Source organism: Malania oleifera, chromosome 7 (assembly GCF_029873635.1).
Source record: "Malania oleifera isolate guangnan ecotype guangnan chromosome 7, ASM2987363v1, whole genome shotgun sequence".
Taxonomy (NCBI): Eukaryota; Viridiplantae; Streptophyta; class Magnoliopsida; order Santalales; family Ximeniaceae; genus Malania; species Malania oleifera.
Genome location: NC_080423.1, coordinates 62,247,710 through 62,273,351, shown reverse-complemented (window position 1 = coordinate 62,273,351; position 25,642 = coordinate 62,247,710). Strand labels below are relative to the sequence as shown.

The window sequence follows — 25,642 nt, the reverse complement described above, 5'->3', positions numbered from 1 at the left end:
TTAATCATAATAGAGAAAATGTAAATAGCAGTGGTTATTAAATTAGACCAAATTTTCCATTGACTCCGAAATACATTATCTAGACCTAAATTTGAGTCAGGCTTGTTACATTGGAAATGTATAGGACCCAACCAAAAGTCCGCTGCATTCTTTTTTTTTTTTTTTTGGCAGCAACTGGATAGGAAAAAATAAGTGAAAACTATTAAAATTTTAAAAATAATAACAATAAATAAACCCACTGAATTTGACCAAATTGTATACAATTCTCGTCTAACTTAAACCTAACTCGATTTTGGGCTTGGACTCGACCAATCACACTAGATTATATGGGTTTAAGCAATACAAACGTTTCTGAAATATAAGAAAATGACCCCAAGGAAGTAAAGTGAAACTATATACTTTAAATCATTAAAGTGAACACCAACTTGAAAGGCTGGGCAGCAGTGTGACAACTAGTTTAAAATTAAGGTGGGCATTTCTTAAGTTGTAACTTTAATATAAAGACAATGAAAATGACCCATTAACCCATTCAATGAAAGTTAGAAGACCTACCTCATTTTTCCTTAAATTTAGATATATAATATACATCTAAATATTCAATCATTTGGTAGCCCTCAAGAGAATGGAGCCCCTAGGTTCAGTTTAGGGGGCTTCAGTTTGGAGCTTTAAAAATATGAAGGGAAAGCATAATATGAAAGAATCCCCCTTTCAGTTGAATATCAGAGGAACAAAAAAATATCTATGTGATAAATCAATTAATAAAATTTAAATTCTACGCATGATTAACATTAATTTTTTCTTTATTTATAATTATAATAGAATAAATTTTTATTTTTAATATTACTTGATGTAAAGATAAACATACAACAAAAGATGAATTTCCCTTTTATTTTATTTTTTTGTTTCATTATACTTGATCCAAACCAGCCACTAGCAAATGAGTATTAACTTTATGCAGTTGTCCCATGTTGGAGCGTCGTGGTCTAGGCCCAAGTCCATTTTCATTCTACACGCTTTCATCAACTGCAGGTGAAAAAGAAAAACATAAAAAGGCTCCGAATTCTTTTCAAAAGAGATTGTACACAAGCTTAAAGCTCTCTGTAATAAAAAATACTTCACATTTGTGAGATAACTTTTCTTCGCTTCTTCCCACAATTAGAATTAAAAATTCATTAGAAGCGTAAATACTTTTCTACACCTTCAATGATTAAAATGAATATTGCAGATGTAACTCAAATTTGCAACTCACCTGTTGGAAAAACTGACCAAAGAAATTGCTTAATCACCTGCTACATTATCTTCCAGGTGGCAACATGCACTTCCTTTCCTCAATTTCAGAGAGAGAGAGAGAGAGAGAGAGAGAGAGAGAGGGAGAAAGAGAGAGAGCACCCAGTGTTGGTGGGGGTAAAGAATAATCAGCCTAATTGGCGACGAAGTCCCATAAATGATGTACAAAAGGCTCTAAGAGTACAGGGAATCTCTCCCACCTGATCAAAAGGCACAAACTATGAGTTAGCCCTATCAAACTTGACTCTTGAATTTACATTAATTTCCAGCATTGTCGTCCGCCCCTTTGTTCTCAAGTTCTGCCCCACCTGCAGTGCCTTCTGTTTCCATATCCTTCACATCTAGGTCTGAGCTTGAATTCTCATCATCTAATTTTGAAAGCTCCGAGGGATTTATACCTGGGTTCTGATCTGTTGACTCTTGTGATCCATCAGCCTTATTACTATTGTCTGACAATGCATCATTGGATGATGGAGAAGGCTCACTAGCATCATTTTCACCCTCCATTTGAAGCTCACCATTCGGTAAAAGTGCAGGTTTATCCACATTAGATGATGGGTCACCAGAATCTAGGGTCTCCCTCCATTCCACCCATTCAGGTGGTTTATCACCTTCACCAGATCCAAGTTCTTTCATATTTTCTGTCACAGGTGGTTTTGTTTCGGGCACTGACGATGCTGCTGTGTCAACCAGATCATCGTCTTCCCCAACAATAACATCATCCTCGCCACTGTTTGTGACAGTTGTCCCCTCAGTGTTAGGTGATGGAGAAGCAAGTGAGCCAGTTGACCGTTCATTGGCAATTCTGTCATCCTCAAAAGCAAACCAGTTGGAGTTTGTAAAGAGAGAGCCACTGTACACAGCAGATGCAAAAAGTAACTTAGTTCAAATGTACTGCGAACCAGACTAGACAAGAGCAGGGTAAAAAATCCTTCTAATGCCCCAGAAAAGCTCACAAGAAACTGATGACAGCCATCCAAAAGAAGCCAACTAATTGGCATAAAAAACAAACTGATAACTTGAATACGTTTCTTCAAAATAAACTACAAAAATATCATAAGCAAAAACTGACAATCGTGGTTTCAAGCATAGAGAAAATTCCAATAATAGTTTTCAATTTTGACTCTTCAGTTTCAGGCTAAAAATAAAACCTAGCAACAAACTAGAAAGCAAGATCCATTTCATTTTTCAAACAACCAGTTAATTTGGTCAAATGGCATATCACAAATCCACCAAAGTCCTGGCCACCCAACTCCAACATTGGCGAGCCAAACCCAGTGTTGCATGAATTATCAGCAGGGAAGATGGCTTCACAAGGTTGCCCAGAATGGAAAAGGTGAAGCATGAACAGAAGTCTGGTTCAAGACGAGAGAGAATCCTTGGTCTTAAGAGGTGAAAGACTGACAGAACAGCGACCTGGGAGTGCATGTGAGAGGCACAGAACTGTATTCATCTCTTGAATATTAACAGATAAATGCAAGCAATGATTTTCTAGAGAATTCATAGACAGGGTGGTGGAATATGTTGCGTCTTAAGAATTGAATGCTGTTGACAGGAAACTCATTGTAGGCAGAGCTGGAAATCAATGCAGATGCAACCAAATCAGAAATGAAGCTCATGACAGAACATGCTCATTGATTTGAGAAGATAAAAAGGAAAAGAAGGGAATAGGGTAGACTGAATACGAGGAAGAGGCTAAAATTGCCACAGTGAAAGCCATGATGTTGTGAATTATGCGGCAAGGCATGAATAATCAAAATGAAGAAGATTGGTAAAGAAATTTCTAAAGGAGCGGAGAACAGGGGCATCACATGTTAGAAGGAAACCGAGATTGAGGAGTTAAAGGCATAAGATAGGGGAGACTATAGCTTTTTCAATGGTGATTCACAGGAATAAGGGAGGACACCCAAAGGGACTGCTTTGGACAGACCTGCACCAAATTCTCAAAATATTTGAAGGGGCTTTAACAATCACTATAAACAGGAATGGGGAGAACTGTGGGAGATTGTGTGGGTTCCTCTGGAAGAGAGCTCGTGGAGTTTTGATACTTCATTTCTCATTTAATATGGTGGATTAATATAAGTGGGTCTCTTACAAATTCCTTGGTACTAAGGTATATAAATAATGTAGATATACATATATAAATATATACACATGCATGCCACTAGAATTAAATCATGTGTAGAACAAGGAGCTGGTTAACAATTCTGCCTAACCACAGGGGTGAGTCCAATGCCTGTGTCAGTTTCCAAAGGCACTACCATTTGTTTCAGGTGCTCAAAATGCACATTCTTATTCTGAAAACCGATGACAAAAAACAAAGAAGACCATCCACCTACCTTTCTTGGTCATCTCCCAACCGAAGAGAAGAAATGACAACTTCAGCAGATTCATCATCAAAGTAAACATCCTGCAAAGCATCTCCACAATAAATGATTTTAATATTCAAATAAAGCAACATGCTGTTACACTTGCTAATAAGAAAAGTCAACACATTGTTAGTTGAAGCAGATTATTCAAAGTTATTTTACTGCCGTAATTAGGTATTTGATCAGGTTTATCATATTGGGTACATTCATATACAGCTGACGTTTTGAGATGTCTATTGAATTAAAGATAGCAGATTTCTGGGTGTACACACATATGCGTTGGAGTGTTTCCACTTATTAAATTTCTCCCTTTCTGAAATTTTCTCCTAACCAATAAAATATTCAACATTGTCATGACCTTCAAATTGGATCATAGCAAAAATTAGTATCAGAGTAGTCAGACTTCAAACTACTGCAACCATGAAAGAGATTACTAGACAACAGCATTGAAGCATGGAGCATTCTACCAGGAATTGGCCACAAAGAGGCCCTTAAAGATTAAATGTAATGGTCTATTATTAACAAGAACTTGAACTCACTAATTAGCACTTATTTCAATCAAACACTTGATTTTCTGACATGAACTTCCTTAAATTCTACTATGCTGGTGTTGGATTTTTCAATTGAGTGGTTGTGCACAGCATCAATTCACGTAGAAGGGAGAACCTTTTATTGGATGCAATGGATTATGGAGCAATGGCAAAGAGCAGTTCTTTGTCAAGGGGAATTATATTGATGCTTTGAGAATCAGATTTTCTAGTTATTTCGAGAATTAAGCAATTGTAATTCTGGAGAGAAGTGGATAAGAAGCAACAAGGGAGTTTTCATGGGCACAGATTTAAGAACTCTAGTAATTGATGAAAATGATGTAGAACAAGAACCAAGCTTACTGAATGAATTTGAGCTACAGAGGTGAATCATGTAAAAGAAGATTAGTCTCAAATTCTTCTACCTGAATTTGTCGAAAAAACAAATAGAAAAAAAATTGAACTTCAAGAAAACAATAGGCCAGCTGGTGATTTTGTGGTTAACCAGTAATCCTCTGAACTAATAGAATCCAAGCAGTAAAAATTGGTGGTGAAGCCCAAGAAAAGCCAGAAGAAGCAGAGAATCATCATTTACCAAAAATATGTGTGAAAATCTTCAATGATGCTGCTGTCGAATCACCTAAGAGCAAGGTTTATGGATTGTGACATGGCCTGTTTTATTAATGGAAGTTTACAAGGATCAATTGCACGGATTTGGGTTTCTCAAGTTTTGCACACCTCAAGTAGGCTTGAGGGCTGGTTTAATGGGATACTCATCTGGGTGCATGTGGAGTTAAAGTGACATATGGCAGTATCTTGTTGGCCACTGATGTCAATTCAAGTAGCAATTGATGACACATGGTGTTAATTTATTTGCTTGACTGCATCATCTTTAATGAAGCATGGGGCACTTAGCGAATCAAATGATTTCTCCTCATTAGCATTTGTTTGTAATAATTAATGGCACATGACAACCTCAGATTGGTATCTAAATTCCTTTTACCCTGCATTCGAGAGCATGGAATTCAGTCCTTGGATTTGTGTGGATTAACACAAAAACACAGTATAAGATTGTATTGTGTTTCTTCCAAATCTGTACAAATCCAAATCCAAGCAACAAAATTGAAGCTCATAAGTCCAAAACACTACGTTAATGCGCTTTTTTGGACCAAATTGACTTGTATAGAGATAATTTGATTGGCACAACTTGATATCCTTCCTTTCCTTCCTAACAAGGGTTTCATGCATCAAGAATAAACCTCCCTCCCTCTCCCAACCTGTTATTATTTGATTGGCTCAATTTGATTTCCTTCCTAACAAGGGTCCCGTGCATCAAGAAAGAGCACTATCTCTCTCAAATATTCTGGGGGTGCTCAATTTGTTTTCCTTCTTAACAAGGGTTGTGCATTGAAAAAGATCCTCTCTCACACAATTTCCATCACCTTTAAATAGTGTTGTCTTATATGCCAATAAGTTTTGTTTTCAAAGATACATTGTTTAACATGTCAAAAAAAAAATATTAATACATATTTGCAACTCAAGGTATTCCTGTCTAAACCTCCAACTACTCCGACCAATTAAATCCTAGTCCTTGACAAGGAAACATTTCAAATGGAAGAGTTTTATTTTAGTTTTCTTCTTTTCTTTTCTTTTTTCCTTTTTTTTTCCTAATCCATTAATGGCCACTGATGAGTGATGAATGATCTGTTTTGACATGTGCATCAGTGCATCAAATGAGACCAACTTGAAGTTCAACACATTATATTCTTCAGATTAGGTTGCCTAAACTTCATTTTTCTCGGCTGCAGTAAGACAAGAAAATATTCTCCTGTTGCTTCGTGTTGGTTCCCCATGCTCAGTCAGAAGATTGAACTTCTTATCCATAATTCAAGTAAAAAACTGCCCAGCAACTGGGAGACAAATTATCATATGTACATCACTTTATCAAAGCCAAAAAAAAATTAGGAACAGAAAACATCTTCCACAACTAAGGAGTCAAACATACCTCATCTTCTCGCTCAAGCGAGCCATGAGTCTGCAAGCAGGAACAATGTATGAGCACGGTGAACCAGCAAATAAAAAATGAACATCAATTTTTTATTGAAGAAAACACATCAATAATTTAAAAAAAGAATGGACATGTGAAAGTGATAAGAATCAGCCACCAGAATAGGCTAAGAGTTGGCTAAGAGAGAGAGAGAGAAGAAAAAATGGGAAAAAAGAAGAAAAAAAACTAGTACGCAAAGGGTCAAAGTCCCACATTGGATTTGTACTAGGGAAATCTTGGTCTTATAAAGATGGTTTGGGCTCCAATTACATGAGACATCTTTTTTGGAGAAAACCATGAGGCCACTAGCCTCATAGCAGACAACATCTCACCAGAGTTGAGCCTGAGACTGGGACACAAAGCAAGGAGAATTTCAGAACAGTACAATTACATGATATCTACAACTTTTTGTAGGTGTCAGAATAAAAGCTAGCAGGAAACCAGTAGTTCTAAAAAAAAAAAAAAAGGTAAAGAGTTAATAGAAGTAAAGTCTACATACTTAAAACACCAGAAAACAAGCAGTCAAGCAGTAGTTTAGATACTGAGATAAGAGTACCAAAAAAGAAAAAAGGTCAAAAAAAAAAACGTAGAATTTGTGGGTTTCCCACTTCTTTTGATCAACCTAACTTTCATGGATTGGGTCTGTGAACTTGAAGCCATCGTGCACCCAAAGTTTCCACTGAAAATGGGGACACAACTAAATTGCCAAATAGCTCATTTAGTCCAAATATTTTAACATTTCCACTTACTGAGTATATCAAATTTGCAGGATATGATGCTCCATTGCTAGAGACACATATTTCTAAATATTCAGTTTACCTCTTGCACTATAAATTTTACTGGCAGGAAAACCACATATGCATAGGAGAGATGGCAAGGAAAAAAGAATTATGAAGATATTGAATTATTCAACAGATAAAAGTCATACTTGAGATAATTTGATGCCAGATATTGATTAAATATTTCAAGGCATTTAAAATAGCGTCAGATATTGAATATCAAAATTTTTGCTGACGAGTACGTTAGCTTTGTGAATTTCCTGTATAAAATTGTTGAACCTAAGTTCAAAGGTGCCTTTTATTTTCTTATTAAATTTTTCTTTTTTTTTTTCTTTTTTTTTTTTCATTTTAAAGAAATAAAGATATTTCAATTTCTCTGATTTCAGCCATTACATTTTAATCAAATTTTCGACAGTGTTAGCACAATCAGTGGGGAAGCTTTTACAGGACTCCAAATTTGCAAGTAATATCACTAAGTTGATCAATTCCAAGAAATATAAAACTACCATGTGTAACAGAAAACACTAACACCCTAGCGAACCACAATAGTAGTAGAAACATTTTGAAATGCGGTACATTTTTGTTCCAGAACGCTAAATCTAACTATAATAAGTTCTGATTCAATGTTTTTCATATAAAATTTGTTTATTAGTTAAAGTGGAGAATTATTACATTATAATTCCATCAGAATTCCCTATTTGTCTATTTGAAGAAAGAAAATCTCTTCTAGATTTTGAAACACTTTAACATCCTCCCCAGAATATATTTATCAAAAAAATAAATCCTCCCTGAAATATACAAGTGTCCCTACATATTTTTCACCAATATATTCACATAAGTACATTCCTAACATTCCACATTTTAAAGCATGCTCCATACCACGATCCCATTCCCATTCCATGAACCAGAATGTTCCACATTCTAGGTAACATTGCCTTGTACAATGCTATCCCATGTACCACCACATAATGGACAATTTCAACGAGTCCATTACTAAACCATGAGCAAAAGAAATGGTTCACATCTACCTTTTTCTATCTAGTATCCACCAAATGCATTTTACAGAAATGCCATCCATGCCAGTTCCAAATTAAAGGACACCTCTTAGGTTAATCAATATTTTAAATAATCAATATCTTAACCATTCAGTTTTGATCAAACTATTCACCTGTGTGGAAACTATGTCCCCATAACAATAATTTAAGGGGATCAACTCAATGTTAGAGCAGCTTTTATATATACAAGCAAGGCCTGTCATATGAAGGAGCCAACACGTTCTGGTTATTTGGGAAAGGATTTGAGATAAATGTTTGGAGGTGGACAAGACAGACAGAGGAGACTAATAATATTGGAGTTCAGGAAGAAAAAGAACACAGAAGAAATAAATGCCACAAAGGTAACAGACATTTTGACAGCAACTCAAGTGCAACCATCAACAAAATGGAAAAAAAAAAGAAAAAGAAAAGAACCACCTGAACATAAGGCAAGGCCATACGAATACCAAAACCCAGTTCTCTATTTGCGTGAACAAGAGAGAGAGAGAGAGAGAGAGAGTATAAAATCATAGAAAAAGAAAAACACGTTGCAGTCATTTGCTAAATGGTGTGTGGATTGGTCGTGTGTGAAGTAAAAGTAAAAAGTTCAAATGTAGAATACTCAGGAAAGAAAGTGTCAAAACAGCACCTCATCTATCTCATCGTTACTATAAATGCCATAACGAAAAGCCTGGCTTAGGTTATTTGCCAGCGCTGCAACATCATAATCTCTATCTTGATAATCATCATCATCACTATCCCTATTCCGCTCTTGTAATGCGGTTGGCCTCCTGTTAAATAATTAAAGCATCATCATATAAAACAATGCAACAAACACTAAAGTCACCATTATAATTTTAGATCACAAACCTCAAGGTTTAATGGAAAAAAAAGAATAATAGTGTAATAAATACATGAAAGGCAATTTTCAAAATTATAGAGCCTGTTTAGTTATCAAAAACAATTTTGTTTGCCACTTTCAATTTTCCAAAGAACTATGAAAATGCCACACTATTTTTCCATTTTTCAAATTTTATATGGAGAATTTAGAAAACAATAATATGTTTTCCAAGTTTCCAATACATATGTTGGAAAATTGGAAAACAATATTGCATACTGTATTTTTTTTTTTCAAAACTGGAAATGGAAAATGAAAAACTAATCAACAACCAAACAGGGATAAAAAAAACTTAATTAAGAAATATTAACCTAAGAAAACTGATAAATAAGATTAGGCGCTTTGGCCCTGAAAGAGTTGTTAACTGATTAAGTTTAAAAAAGTGATTGCAGCAATTTAATTGATGACTAAAACTCCAACTTGTCTCTTGCAAACCCGAAAATCAAAAGATATAGAGATGATCATTGCAAATTAAGGGATAGCTTCAAATGGGATGAAAAGGTGAGTTTGGTCCATAGGCTTCTAAAATTTACTCCAAAAAAGGCTCAATGATCTGATAAATACCTCTACCTCCACCCAGGTACAATATAACCAACACCACTACTTTACTTACCTTGAACAGATCATCAATTTGCATAAATGAGTACAAAACATAAAATGCACACAATAAGGAGAAGAAAAAAAGAACAAACAGCATACCCTTAGTGGGCATCACCTTACATCAGATGTATCCAAAATAGTTTATGCCTATCAATAGCAAAATTTTAGATTAACATTATATTTAATTCAAAGCACGCATTAAGCACATACAAACCCAGTTGGTCAACATTTAAAAATTTCTATCAGATTAAAGCATGTAATCTTATTTCTACTTAGAAAACATTCAAAATTATTAATGATCGAGTACAGGTGGGGATAACAAAATTACATGTAGGGAAAAAAAAATGTGATGCAAATAACAATTCAACAAACTGATTATACAGCAAGTACTTGTCCAACACAGAAAATAAATCATGTTTGTGAAGAGTGGTGGTATATGCAGAGCTCTGGTGCTCGGTTATTGAATAGAACAAGAAGAATGATAAGCAAAAGTACATATTGATTTGAAATAAGCTAAGAAACAGAGACTTAAAAGCATCTACCATGTGTATTTCATGGAGCGTATTAAGAAATGAAAAGGATTGCAATTGATTACTATTGTTTCTTTCTGAATATAGTTCATTGCTACTTTGTTTGACAAGAGTCCAAAAGTATTCATTTTGTTTGACAAGAGTCCAGAATTATTCATTAAAAGGCCCAAGGGGGTGCCTATCCATGCACGCCATAAAGCTTTCAAGGCAAAAAATCAATGCATGATTGAACTTGTAGCTGGGAAAAAACTGAGGAATTGCAGAGGCTAGAATTTTCTGTGAATCATGATAGATGAGGAAAGGATGCAGAGGTTGAAAGGCGCGGAGAAAAGTTAATGGTTCAGAGGGCCAATCCCAGATAAAGGCGTAGGGTTGTGTTAGGTAGCTGGCAGCAAGCATAAAACTTTTCAGATCCTTTTATCATAAATCCTTACCAAATCCCCTCGGGTCAAATAAATAGACCAATTCAATATAGAAGAAAAGAGGCTAAAATTGTTAACCTTGCACAATCGACCTTTGTGAAGCAAAGGTACATGGTAGAAAACATTTATTTGGTACAGGAATCGGTGAGAAAATATGCTAGAAAGAGGATATCTCCAAGATGTATGTTGAAGATAGACTTGAAAAAAGCATACGATTCTCTATCATGGAGTTTCCTTAAAGATATGATTGATAAGTTGAATTTTCCTGGTAAGCTGGTGAAGTGGGTGATGGAATGTGCGACAACAATGACCTATTCAATTTCCTTAAATGGAAGCCTGCATGGCTTTTTTGGAGGTAGGAAGGGATTAGGGCAGGGTGATCCATTATCCCCAATTCTTTTTGTCTTGTGCCTCGAGTATTTATCAAGGCTTTTGAAGGGCCTAGAAGATGATGTAGACTTCAGCTTTCATCCCAGATGTGGTGAGTTGAAAATTACTCACCTAGCATTTGCAGACGATCTCATATTGTTTTCCAGGGGTGATTATAGCTCAGTACAGAAACTGATGGATGCTCTGAATAAATTCTCGAATTGCTCAGGTCTGAAAGCTAATCCTGTGAAGTCAAATCTGTATACTGCAGGTCTTAATGTGTTTGAGCTAGAAAGTATCAAAAGTCTTACTGGCTTTCAAGAAGGGTTCTTCCCATTTAGATACCTAGGTACACCATTGGCAGCCACAAGACTAAATGTGACTCATTATGCTCCACTTGTTTCCAGAATTAGTAATATTATTGAGTCCTGGCCAATCAAAACTCTGTCGTATGCTGGAAAACTTGAACTGATCAACTCAGTAGTGCAGGGAATGGAATGCTTCTGGCTCTCTATCTTTCCTATTCCCATAGCTGTCCTAAAGCAAGTGATCAGAATTTGTAGAGTGTTTCTGTGGGGTAGCAGAGCTAAAGCATTGGTTGCATGGAAAGAAATCTGTTTGCCCAAGATCGAAGGAGGTCTGGGGGTGTTTGATCTGAAGACTTGGAACAGGGCTTTACTCACAAGAACTCTATGGAATATTCACAAAAAGACACACTATGGTCAAAATGGATAAACCAGATCTATCTTAGAAATGGCAGCATATGGGAGGTCACAACTAAACACGATGACTGCCCATTATTTAAGAAGATAGTGGAAATCAAGAATCTACTTTTACAGCAGTGCAGAAACAAGGACAATGCTGTACAACTCTTAAGTCAATGGGAGTCTGATGACCATCTGAACTGCTCAAATGTTTATAATTTCTGGAGATCAAAGGGCACAGAAAAACCGTGGCACAATGTAGTATGGAAAAGTGGATGCACACCAAAGCACTCCTTCATTCTTTGGTTAGGTGCCAAGAATAAACTATTGACGAATGATCTATCTGGTGCAGATAGAGAAGAGCCGTGCGCACTACGTAAATCAGAAACTGAGTCAGTGGACCATCTTTTCTTCAAATGCAAGATGGCTAATGAGGTGTGGAAAGCCATGAAAAAATGACTGGGATGCACAAGATCCATGAATACACTCAAGAATGCCCTCAAATGGATGAAAAAAGAGGCTAAAGGGAAGAGTGTTTGATCAGTGGTCATGAATGCTTGTCTAGCTACAACAGTGTATTGTCTATGGCACTTTAGAAACAAGAGTAAATTCGAAAAAGTGGACACACCAATTGAGGTTATTATCAAATTTATCCTGATACATGTATATAGAATTTTGTATGACAAATTCCCAGCTTTGGTACAATTTGGGAATTAGTGATTTCCCTCTCCCAGTCATATGATTGTATGCATCTCTTATGAGGGCCCAATATGAGGGTTGATATAACAAGCTTTTTGATAGGAAGGCCATTCGGTCTGTCCTTTTGATTGTATTGCTTAATCAGTGTGATGGGGTAGATGTCCCCTATAGTTGTCTGGGTATGCCCAACAAATGTTGTATATATTTAGATAGATTAATACATTTATCTTTACTAATAAAAAAAAAAAAAAAAAGAGGCTAAAAATTTAGCACAAGAAACTAGGATAAGATTAGCAACTTGGAGTATAGGGACACTAACAGAACTTACAGGCAAAAACATGAAAATAGTGGAAACAATGTTTAGAAGGAAAATTAACTTAATTTTCCTTTTAAGAGATGAAATGGGTAGGGGAGAAAGCTAGAGACAATGAAAAATCAAGATTTAAACATTCATAGACTAGAAAATAGAAACATAAAAACAGGGTGGAAATCATTGTAGACAAAGACCAAAAAGATAATGTAGTAGATGTTAAAAGAAAAGGGATAGGATCATTAAAATCAAGATAGCTCTAGACCTAGAGATATTAAATGCCACTAGTGCATATGCTCCTTAAATACGCTTAGTAGAAAATTATAAAAGACAATTTTGGGAAGACATGGATAGTATTTTACAAAGAATACAACGTTTAAAAAGGCATTCATAGGAGCTGATTTGAATGGACATTGGAAAGGATAATATAGGTTTATGAGAGGAAACATGGAGGCCATGGATATTGAGATAAAAATGAGGTCGATGATATAATTTTAGATTTTTCCAAATCTTACGATTTGGTTATATTGAATACTTGTTTTATAAAACGAGAAGAACACTTAATAAATTTCAAGAGTTGCAAAACCAAATTACATTTCTTCTTAATCAAGAAGGGGGATCGTCTATCTTGTAAGGATTGTAAAATTATCCTAGGTGAAAGTTTGGCTACATAACATAGAGTCCTAGTATTAGATATACATACTAAAAAAATGGAAGGAAAAGGTAACATAAATCAACATAAGAGGACTAGGTGGTTGAGCTTGAAGGGAGAAAATACAGTAAAATTCAAAGATAAAATTATCAAAGTGTGTGATTGGTCAATAGGGGGTAAGGTATATGTGAATACTGTTTGGAATAAAATAGCAAACAAGATTTTAGAGAGTCCAAAGGAAGATACTCGGGTAGTAAAGAAAGTTGGTGGGGTGATCAAGAAGTCCAATAAGCCATTAAGACAAAAAAAAACCAGTATAAAATATGGCAAAGTTGTAGAAATATAGAAATTTTTGAAAAGTATAAAGAGAAGAAAAAATGATAAAAAAAAAAAAAAAAAGGCTATTAGTGAAGCTAAACATAGAGCTTATGAAACTTTATATACTAGATTAGACAAAAAAGGAGGAGAAAGAGACATTTATAAAACTGCTAGAGCTAGAGTAGGAAAATGCAAAAGATTTAGGTAATGTAAAATGCATAAAAGACGAGAATTGTAATGTCTGAACTAGAGAAGAAAACATTAAAGCAAGGTGGTGAAGATATTTTTTGATAAGTTGTTTAATGAAAATCAAAATGAAATATTGAACTTGAAAGTGACAAATGAGGAGAAGACTAAAAATAGAAGATTTATTGACAAAATTAGAGTTCTTGAAGTTAAAATGGCTTTAGAAAAGATGGAAAGTGGGAAATCTATAGGACCAATTAACATACGAATTGAAGTTTGAAAATGGTTAGGGGATAAAGGAAGTACAACCAAGAAAATGCTGGAGGAATGGAGGAGAAGCACATTAATACCTTTATACAAAAATAAAGGCAATATTGAAAATTGTAATTACTATTACAGAAGTAAGATTATGAATCACATGATGGAACTATGCGAAAGGGTAATTGAACAAAGAATAAGACTAGAAACAAGGGCTTTACAGAATCAATTTGGTTTTATGCCTAGGGGATCGACAACAAAAGCCATTTATCTTCTAAAAAGACTAATAAAAAAATTTAGGAAAAAGAAGACGAACTTCCATATGGTTCTTATTGACCTACTGAAAACATATGATAAAGTATCTAGGGAAGTTCTTTGGTGGGTCCTAGAAAAGAAGAGGGTATGCAGTAGATACACTGAGGTCATTAAGGATATGATAGAGTAATGACTAGTCGTTAGGACTATAGGAGGGGAATCTAGAGATTTTCAAATCACAATAGGTGTACATCAAGGTTCTACAATGAGTCTTTATCTTTTTACTTTAATGATTGATGAGCTTGCTAGGAATATCCAAAACAAGATCTCTTGGTGTATGTTGTTTGCAAATGATATTGTCTTGATTGATGAAACTAGGAGTGGAGTAGAATCTAAGTTAGAATGTTGGAGAACCGATTTAGAGAGTAAAGGTTTTAGGATAAGTAGGAATAAGAGAAAATATAAAAAATGTAATTTCAATAATGTAAATACTTGTAGAGAGAAGATTAAACTTGATAATCAAGAAATTATTAGCCATTGTAGATTTCAATATCTTGGATCTATTATGCAAGCAAAAGAGGAAATTAAAGAGGATGTAATACATAGAGTTAAAGCAAGTTGGGTAAAATGGAGGAGTGCTTCAGGCATGTTGTGTGATTGTACAATACCCTTAAAATTAAAAGGAAAGTTTGATAAGACGGCTATAAAGCCAACCATGCCTTATGGATCAAAATTTTGGGCAATGAAGAAACAACATTTTTAAAAGTAAAAGTTGCCGAAATGTGAATGTTAAAGTGGATAATTTGTATAACATTAAAAGATAAATTAACGAACAAGCATATACACAAGTAATCTTGGCATAGCACCAGTCGAAGACAAGATGAGGGAAAGGCGGCTTAGATGGTTTGAGCATTTGAATGCAGGCCTTGCAGTGCACCTATGAGGAGTGAGTAGTTATCGTTTTTTGGCATAAGAAAAGGGGAAGGGTAGGCCTAAATTAACTTGGAATGAGGTGGTGAGGAAGGATTTGATAGCTCTTAATGCAGTAGAGGAAAATGTTCTCGATCGGGTGAATAAGCAAAAAAGGATTCATATAGCCATCCCCATCTAGTGCGACTTAAGGCTTCTTCTTGTTGTTGTACAAGTTCAATCATGCACTAATTTTATTTTATTTTTTATTTTGATTTGGAAAATTGGTAGATAACTATAATTAAACAACACAATTTATATGGCACTTCGTAATGTATTAATAGAGGAACTATTGATGTATAGACTGAAAATGTTCCAAATGAAATGCAAACACGACCCTCAATTGAGGTATAGAGTACAAACAATGTTTACTAGATATTACAATTAATATAGTAATTGATTAATCTAATGTCATTAACTTTGAGCATTCAATAGTGATGAACAACAAGACATTGTAATCCAGAAAAATAAATTGATTGGTTTCGTAAAGCTAGTTCAAAGCTTGAACATAGTATTCATTTTTATTAACACAATTAATTAGCATGCATTTTTCTTTCTTTTCTTTTTTTTTTAATCATCCAAAGCAATATTAAAAAAATAAGTCACAATTCCTCAAATTGATGAGCCAACTATTGTCATAGTTTGAAAAGTGAGGCTATACTATGCTTCAAAGTATTCACTAATTTCGTCCTAACAAGGCATCAAAACTGGACAATCTTAATTTATAATTATAACATACACAACAGGAAGCACCATAGTTAACTTGGTGACACTTATATTAATCCATCTAAAAGCTACTAGGATTATGTAGCTAAGAAGTGCAATAAATAAATAAATAAATAAAGATAATATTAATAATAATTAGTATTAAACATGTTTTCTCAAAATATTTATCAAACAAGTTTGCTAAGAAAATAAATAGTAAATGGGAAGAAGAGGCCACATTCCCTTTGCTAGCCAAGAACGCTTCTAGGACAGCACTATATAGGTTAACACATACAGCTAATGCAACATTCTATATTATAAACTTATGCTTATGCCATATAATCAAATGCATGCACAATCCATTGTACAATATGGGGAGGTAAGGCTGTCTACGTCATGCCCTCCCCAGACCACACCTCTTCCCCAAAAAAAGGCACAACAGCATTGCTCACTGGCATCTCATCTAAAGACCAAGAATTACTGAAACAAGATACTAAGTTGCATCTAACCAACTGTGAGACTAAAATCATGTGAAGAAACATAAAATAAACTCCCCACTGAATAATGGCCAGAGTGCCCAGACAAGATGAAGTCTAAAAATAGTAAAATACTCAATCTCCATGTGTTCCTATTTATGGTCTTTTTTTTTTTCAGAGGAAGAAAAAAAGATGCACTTAAACAGGCAGGCAGGGAAATGGCATCTATATCTAGTATAGCTGGATTTGTAGACTAGTCAAGTTATAATAGCACCAAAAATAAAAATTTTCTTTTTTTAATTTAAAATAGGATACTAAATCAGCAGAAGGATACTAAATCTTCAAAAAGAAAAATAAAAAACAAAATTAAGAAACAGAAAGAAAAGCGATACAAAACCCAACTAAAAAACAAAAACTAAAATCAGCCAAGAAACCCCCTCTTTAAACCATTCACATTATAAATTCACTGAACACTTCAAATTAGCTACTCCCCTCTGACCCTTATTCACCTTAGATTTACCACCACCAAGCCTAACTTCATTTCCTCCATGATCAGACAAATTGAGGTCCAAGTCATCCAACAAACTCTGAATTTGAAGGTCCTTCCCAGAAATTTCATGAGCTGGCATAGGCAGAATTCCACCTTTTTCCTTTTGCTCTTCGTTAGAAACATCATGGTCAAAAATACTAATACCATCTAACCCTTCTTGAGGAGGCAGCTAAGGTAAATCCCTGAGGCGACCAGAAGAAATTCAGAAGAATAACCATGTTGATCCCGAATTCAATCCAAAAGTAAGCCCCTGCCCCAATCAAATCATCACTGTTGGCACTATCATTATCCAAAACATCCCCCCATCTCTTACTATCCTTGCAGATACTAGTCCTCTCACCAGTTGGCTCCTCAACTATACTTAACCCACCTTTTGAATCTCTCTTACAAATTTTTCTTTGTCATTTCACTAGATGAATCTCAATTTTTTTCAAGATGTTCCCTCATTTCAAAACCCATTTGCACTTCCTTACAACGAATGTAAACCTTTTGATCCCTCAGATTATTTGAATTGGCTCCCTCATCATCTGAAATTCCTTCTGAACCCAAAATAAAATCCTGAATTTCATTCTCACAAGAATTAATATTCTTAGATGAAGCTCCCCCAATTACTTCCCCAAAACCCTGCCTGCTAGCATACCAAAACCCTGCCCACTAGCATCCTTCTGAACAGGAGAAAAATCACCCACAAGAATATTATTTGAATTTTTAAAAACCAACCTTCAAGCACCCTCTTCTCTTTTTTTTTTCAGAACAGCTACCCCCCCTCCTCTTGACCACCATGGATCTGAATTGAGGTCAAGTGAAGTGCGAATGCAGTCACAACTTGCTTCTGCTCCAAAGGAAGATGACGTCCCGCCACCTCACAGGATTTAGAAAAAAGACTATCGGCTTCATTTATATTGGGGATCCATCTTTCAACTCAGCTATTAAAGCCAAAAAGGAGTAGACTTTTGAGCATGCCCATTCAGTTGGCCCAGCTTCGGCTTAACTGGGTTGTTTTCTTTCTCATTAATCAAGCCTGGATTAGAATCATAATTCTGATTTTGGGCCTCCTTAACCAAAAGGTCCATCAGATGTTTTAAAAGGACTTTATTGATGTCAAAACAGCAGGGTCCAGGTCTAAAGTTATCATCAAAGACAGAGGCCCAACCCATCCTATCTTCATCAATCCTTGTCCAAGCAGGAAACCTATCCGCCTATGGACTCAACCCCCAGTTCAAATCCATGCTAGAATCCTCACCCTTAGCAACTTCAACTAATCAAACGAAGCAGGCTGAAGGACTTCCTCTTGCACCCCCCCCCCCCCCCCGGCAAAAACAAACACATATCACCTCCAGCATACCCCTTAAAAGTTGCACAAGCACCAACATCACTATTTCCTGAAACTTCCTTACTCCATGAATGATTCTCAAGGATCTTATTACTCCCTACAGTTCTACACCAATAATGCCAGGATGAAGAGAGCTCACCGGGGCACTAAATTCTTCCCCAAATCGAAGCCACTCATTGCCTTTGGACCCTATAAGAACAAAGATAAGAGTACCTATTTCCTCACTATTTCCTGAAACTCCAGACTCCATGAACAATTCTCAAGGATCTTATTACTCCCTACAGTTCTACACCATTAATGACAGGATGAAGAGAGCTCGTCAGAGCATTAAATTCTTCCCCAGATCGAAGCCACCCATTGCCTTTGGACCCTTAAAGAACAAAGATAGAATACCTCTTGCCCTTCCAACCATACCCTAATAAGAGAGAACATGCACGTGCTATAACTAGTTTTTATATTATCTGCCTAAAAATGATATTTCGGCTTAAACTCTTTCCGACCATACGTGCCAATTCATCTCAAATACAGAGCAATAAATAAAAACATAGATCTAACCATTCATTTTGTTAAGCATCTATCCAATCCTTGATTCAGGATGTTGAATCACAAAACAGTTTTTGACATTACATAAGAAATCCAATAGTACTCTAGTGAAGATAACCTACCCACACGTCCATTGATAGACATTTTCCACAGCGTTGCGCTTGTTTAGCACATTTGTATGCCAATCAACCCATTCGCTGTTCTCCTGTGAAATAAATACAAAAAATCTAACGCTCTTAATTTAAAAAATAATAATAATTGAGAGAAAAAGAAAAAATAAAAATCCTCCGATACTGAAGACAAAACAAGAATACTGAAATCATAATGGTATTCAAGGTATGTATCACAAATTCGGAATTAATTTAGTCAATAAAACCCACTAAGAGAGTACTATTTACTACCACAAAACCCTGGACAACACCATCAAGTATAAATCATTTTTTCAAACTTAAATGGAACAGTTAATATTATGAAGTAATCAATAGACACTAAAAGAAAGTTGAACAACAGAAGATTTAATTACATAATAAGAAAGAAATTTGTAATTTAGAGTTAATTTGATGCAACTTTCCATCTGGACTCTTCAGATTAGCAGCACATCCATGATCCAATTCAAGGATTTTCATAATAGCATCTAGATATAGTGCCTCAAGGCCCTCAATATTTAAAAAATCTTTCTACATACACAACTCAATTTACGACTCAATATGAAAGGTGAGATGAATTTGGAATATACCTGCAGATATGCCTGAATCTCACTGTTGTTATTTCCCAGATGAACAAGTTTATTAGATATTTGTGTTAAGTGTCCAAGATTCCCTATCTTGGGAGGCGGTCTTCCCTCAGCAGGTACAGTTGGCTGTAGGATCAATTGAACATACAAAATGTTTCAATACTGTTTTAACTTTACAATTATTGACATTGTAGTCAAAGGCAAAAAGATTAAAGAAACAAGTAAAAAAAAAACAGATTAAAGAAATAAAATTAAAAATATGCAGACAATTTTGACTTTTCTCTCTTGGCTTTGTCCTGGGATGAGGATAGGAGAGTAAGAACATAACTTTGGAATATGATCAAACAAAGGAAATCATCTTTTGATAACTGGCAAGTTACCTTGTTTTGATCCATCACCAATAAAAAATTATTTTCTGCTTCAAGTATCTTCCCAATAAGATTACAGTCATGGAGAAGATGGTTAACAAGAGGAGAACTTTTGCTCTCCAAGCATGCTACAATAATGTTCTCCACATGATGATGCATAAAGTTATTGTATGGGTACCTACAGCCACATTAAAACCAATAAATAAAGTAAAAAATTAAATTACCCAACAGCAAATAAAAATTTCTAAACTTACTCAAAAAACAGGTCTAAAATTCGTTGTACGGCTCCAAGACGAATCAATTCTCTCTCAGCAGCTTCACTACCAATTGTCAGCAAGACCGAAAGAAACTCTACTATCTGGAAAAAAAATAGAATTTAATTGATAATCAGCATAACGAAGCACACAAGTACCTCCCTGCAATGCTTTAAGAAGAGACAAGGTATTGACCTAGTGATGCTATCAGGTTGGATCAAATCAGTTGGCACAGCAGAATAAACATGAATACTCTCACAAGTAATAACACTTCTAAGAAATTAGAGGTTTATATAAACAGTTATACATACACATGCACACATAAAAAATATGTGTTTGTATGTGTGTGTTCATGCTGTAAATTCGATTTAAAATATTTTTTCCATTAAATTTAAATATATGCTACTAATTTAAATCAGTACATTAACTTGTTTACTTTAATATTAAAACTTAAGAAATATTTTAAGAAGGAAATTGTTTATAAAGAACTCTTAGCATTTTTGGCTGAACAGAAAATCCTTCAATTTGTTTGTCCCATAGATAGGCCAAACTTTGGCAGCTACACCCTAAAGTTCAGCATGCTTTAAGGTAAGCTGACACTGCTGATAGGTTCAAGGCAGCCAGCCCACCTGTTCAGCCCACATTAGGTCAAGTCTTGGCCAGGTTGACGCCAGACCGGTGAAATTATGGTTCTCATGCTGCCTTGCACAACCTGTCTCTGCTGGTGACAGCTCCAGTTGGATTTGGTCTGACCAGCCAGGATGAGCTGAGTTTCTAAAAAGTGCTTAACTGATCCTCTAAATAAAATCAACAGATGAATACAAGGATGGAGTAAACATAATGCTCTGATATTAAATGACCACATTTACTAGAATAACATATTCAAAAACTGTAAATCACACCACAAGTCCTTGAATTTTCACTGAATTGCACTTCATTGCTGAAGTTTTCCCCATGAACTTTCATATTCAGGGCACTTCAAGTACCTGTTCAGGGATCTCATTAAAGCTGAAACTGAACTTTAAGCATCAAATTGTTACCATAATATTTCAAGTGAAGTACATGAAAGTCAGTATTTGTGGCATAATTTACCCTTTATAAAAATTAAATCATGGTCAACTCATCAAATACATATTAAAGGTTTAAGCCTAACAATATGGACTAAAGAAGGGAAGAAACAAATCTAAAACTACCTTCAGACGGTGCTTTCCAAGTGGCGGCTGCAACTTTCCATAGGTGGTTAATAAGATGCTCTCCACAGATGAAACATCCAAAAGCTTGAGCAAATCACCTGCAATACAAAACCAAGTCAATTATTTAGTTTTTTTCTATAAAAATAAGCACAACAATTTGAACAACAAACTTTCTGCTCCGGTTGTGTAGGCAAGCCAAGGGTGTGAATTAAACAGGTAACCACACCTCCACTACCCTACTTGAATAGGAATGGAACTTTGGTAATACAGTAGCTGCAGCAAGGGATTTAAACCCTCAACTGATCAGGGAAAGTGGTGCAGAACACACTGAAATAAACACATGGGTCCTACCCTAAGCTTACGCTTGGTTCTTAGAATACCTATTTCTATTAATATAAGACATGTTACCGTTATTAAGTAAATGAAGGATCAAATTTTTTTGTGAATTCATAACAAGAAATAGATGAGGGACGAGTATTCTCAAATTTCATCACAGGCATGTCTGTTCCTATACAATTTTTATTAGTTTGCAACCTATTCTGTCTATTCCTAGGAATAGACATTCCACAAACCAAACATAACCTAAGAATCAAATTCTATAGTTCTCAAATTCCAAAGCCAATATCCAAAGTGAAGACAACCCTTTATAGATAGAAAACTCAACATCTGCTTTCACAAATTATGAGAAACAAACTTTCTAAAATAAACAACTGAAAATTTTAAAAAATCAAAATATCCTAAATATGTCTTTACTTCTCCACATAGAACTACTATGTCCATCACCCTCTCCCACCACAAAAAAAGTTCATCATTGAAAATTGATTAACAAGAGGACTCAATGAACACAAATAATTTGACCCAGTATGTCTTTACTTCTCCACATAGAACTAGGGGTGAGCATAATTCGGGGAAACCTGAATTAACCGAATTAACCAACCAATTTCGGTTGGTTCGGTTCGGTCAAGAAATAGGGTTGGTTTGGTTCGGTTACGATTTTACCAATTTTCGGTTAATCGGTTATCGGTTCGGTTAATATGAATTATCAATTCGGTTAACCGAATTGATAATTAATGATTCTAGTGATTCTACTCTTATAGTTTAACCAAAATATCTTTTTTATTAATAAAATTAATAGATGAGATGCTTAATTAAGCACGAATTAGTAAAAAAGTTATAATTATATTCTGTTTTTAATAATTAATTTCAAATTATTTCGGTTAAATTCGGTTAACCGAATTACCCGAAAAGGTAATTCGGTCGGGTTCGGTTCGGTGAGCTTCCATTGTTCGGTCGGTTCGGTTATCAGAAATCATTAACCAAAAATTTCAGTTAATTTGGTTAATTTACCGAATTTGGCCGAACCGACCGTTTGCTCAACCCTACATAGAACTACTATTTCCATCACCCTCTCCCACAACAAAAAAAGTTCATCATTGAAAACTGATTAACAAGAGGACTCAATGAACACAAATAATTTGACCCAATACTCAAACTGGACCACAGCAGCTCATGGCAAAATGATCCAACCTCAATACCTATCAGCCTATGGCATATTCCCACCCATTATAGGACATGAGATACTGAAACTAGTCCTCTCAATAAAACATCACATGCATGTAAAGTCATTTAAATTACAGTGACGCTTGAAAGTAACCCCATGAAGCACCAAATCCATGTCCACACAAACAGAAAGATAGTCTCCAAACCCTACCCACCAACCAAAAACTTGCATCATGAGGGTCTTAAAGGACTGCAAACCCAACCGAGCAAATGACAAAATAAAATATTTAATTAACTTTGGCTCAAGGGTCCACGAAACATACACAGTATGCTAAACTCCCTACTAGGTAACTATTCAACCATGATGGAAAAGATCATTTATCTTATGAAAGCCTCAGATCAAGCATCCTCAAACCTTATTCAGAACTGTACAGACTCATACCACAGGTGACTGTTCACTCTCTAATACCTCCCTGACTCTGGAAGCCTCCAGTGACTCATATGCATAGTCTGTCTCGTTTGGTATGGAAATCACTTCTACCTTGTTCGATGCTTCTTTTTATGGCACCTGCAATAAGAAATACCCCTCTCGCTACTCATAAGATTCCAACCAGTGCTTATAAGGCCTCTTTGGTTCAGTTGGCTAGGCAGAAGGGAGTAGTCACAAGTTTGGGCCCAACACATTTGCCCACATCTTCCAGCTGTTCTTCAGATAGATAATTCCTTTTCTAAGTCGTTCGCATTGGACATAACTTGATTGATAGGATTAAAATGCTGGCTATTGATCTTCATCCGGAGCCACATATTGCAAGCCGCCATCAATATATCCTCACTTTCCCCAAACTAAGTGATAAATTTTTGAAACCCTTGTACATGCTTTCAACATCTTCCCCATGCTAGGTGAGAGATCATAATCTAACAGACCTTGCAAAAATTATTAACAGGTATAAATTTAGATCACAACCTCATCCAAGTCCAACAAGCTATAGACCCTTCTAAGAAGTTTCTATGATGGTACTTCATATTTCTACACAGTGAAATAGCATACCTCCCGAGACAAGTAATAGCTATATTAACTTGTCTTAGCTCCTAACAGCTCTATGGATGAAAAATATTTCTAGATGATGAATCCAATCATGAACATCATCAGGTTCACTTTTCCCCTTGAAATTCATGCAAAGTGATTTTAATACCATGGTCCAGTCCAAAGACATGAGCGCACTCCGATGTGACACTGGAAGAACCAAACACTTGCATCCACAATTCCCTTCTCCATTATCAATGTATCTAGCCAAGCCATTATAGCAACCAATTATTGTTGTGGTCATGACATCTCTGCAAAGATTTGCAACTACCCTGTCAAGTTTGTGATTTTCTCGTTGTTCTATTCCAGGGTCATACCAGTCTTTATTTTAAGGATGTGGATGTGATCTCTCTAATCTTTCAAATCAGTAACATCCCCTGGAAGTGACCCAAAGCGATCTTTGAACTTTGATCATCACCACTCTTTTTTTCTTTTTTTTTGGGGGTGATTTTGTTGGGTTTCACAAGCCAGACCAGTTCATGGTTGGATTGGGTTAGGCACTAATATAACAAGGAAACCGCTTTTCTTTGTTTTGTTGCTCACATGAATGGTGCGAGCCTTGTTTGAACCGAAACTCAGCAGTACCAGCAATTGGTTGACAGGATTGATGAGGTGGCACAGTGAGGCTAACAGGCAGGAGAAGACACCGATGGGAAAATCCTGCTCAACGTGACAGTGGAAAATGTAGATAGGACAGACAAAAGATAGCTTGGTTGACAGAAAACGAGTATGTTCACAATCGCAACTTAAACTCTTCCTTTGGACAGCAACAGCAAAGAGGGGAGCTTATAGAGAGAGGTATGGCTGAGTGGGTTACAGGATGAGTCAACTTAACAGTGGGAGCAGGAGGGTTGCTACAACAGGGTGGATATAATGTAGTACTGTGGCAATGGGGTTGGAAGATGGTGGCAGGCTCTGATACCAAATTGGTGCAGAACACGCAGCAAGAAATTCACAGTTAAACCCAAGAAACAAATAATTTAGTTTTGCAATTTCCAAAATAAAAAGTCAATGTGATCAAACGCTAAAAGTATAGAAGATTCAAAATCTACATTCAAAAATTATAGAGAAACATGTTTTCTCAAACTAAAACTAAAAATCAAAATCAAAATCAAAATCACTTAAATTTTGTGAGTGACAAATATGACTGCCAAATTGGCCTCTTTCCAAATAGGACTACTTTTCCCTCAATCACAAAGGTTTTCATTAACCTACCTATCTAAACTAGAACAATATTTTACTCGGATTGAACATGCTTTCCCAAACCAAATACACAAGTATTTAATTCAGCTTTTCAAGCAACAATTATGGTTTATAAAAGCTTCTTTTTAAAGCCAAAAGAGGCTAAGGTATGACCAAAAAGGAAACAAAATAAAAGGCATAAAAAGCAACAACATTAGCCACAGTAACATCAGCGAAGCAAATACCCTGAGGAACCAGATGCACAAGACTACAAGGAAGCAATTAAAACTATCCTCTCCCAAAGCAAAGAAAGGCATGAAAAGCCCCTTAAAAATATGCACATTCCTCTCCAACCAAACAATAAACATCAGCAAAAATAGAAACTGCACCATAACTTTTATTCCCATTCTTTCTCCCAAAGCCTAACATAATAAGAGTCTAAATTACCTGGGCAAACTCAATGTTCACAAAACGATCAAACAACTTATTCCAAATATACCAAGCAATA

At 35.6% G+C, this 25,642-nt stretch overlaps 1 protein-coding gene across 1 annotated transcript in view; it reads right to left on the bottom strand.

Annotated features, from left to right (window-relative positions):
• Positions 1 to 1,101: 1,101 nt before the first annotated feature.
• LOC131160044 (uncharacterized) overlaps positions 1,102 to 25,642 on the bottom strand; it is a 63,437-nt gene continuing 38,896 nt past the window's right edge. Inside the window, exons 11-19 of the mRNA XM_058115340.1 lie at positions 21,369 to 21,466; positions 20,176 to 20,279; positions 19,934 to 20,099; positions 19,557 to 19,679; positions 18,943 to 19,025; positions 8,693 to 8,834; positions 6,189 to 6,218; positions 3,627 to 3,697; positions 1,102 to 2,140 (exon numbers count right to left, since the gene is read on the bottom strand). Of these exons, the coding sequence (XP_057971323.1) occupies positions 1,546 to 2,140; positions 3,627 to 3,697; positions 6,189 to 6,218; positions 8,693 to 8,834; positions 18,943 to 19,025; positions 19,557 to 19,679; positions 19,934 to 20,099; positions 20,176 to 20,279; positions 21,369 to 21,466 (1,412 nt within the window). The 3' untranslated portion in view covers positions 1,102 to 1,545. The remainder of the gene's footprint in view (positions 2,141 to 3,626; positions 3,698 to 6,188; positions 6,219 to 8,692; positions 8,835 to 18,942; positions 19,026 to 19,556; positions 19,680 to 19,933; positions 20,100 to 20,175; positions 20,280 to 21,368; positions 21,467 to 25,642) is intronic.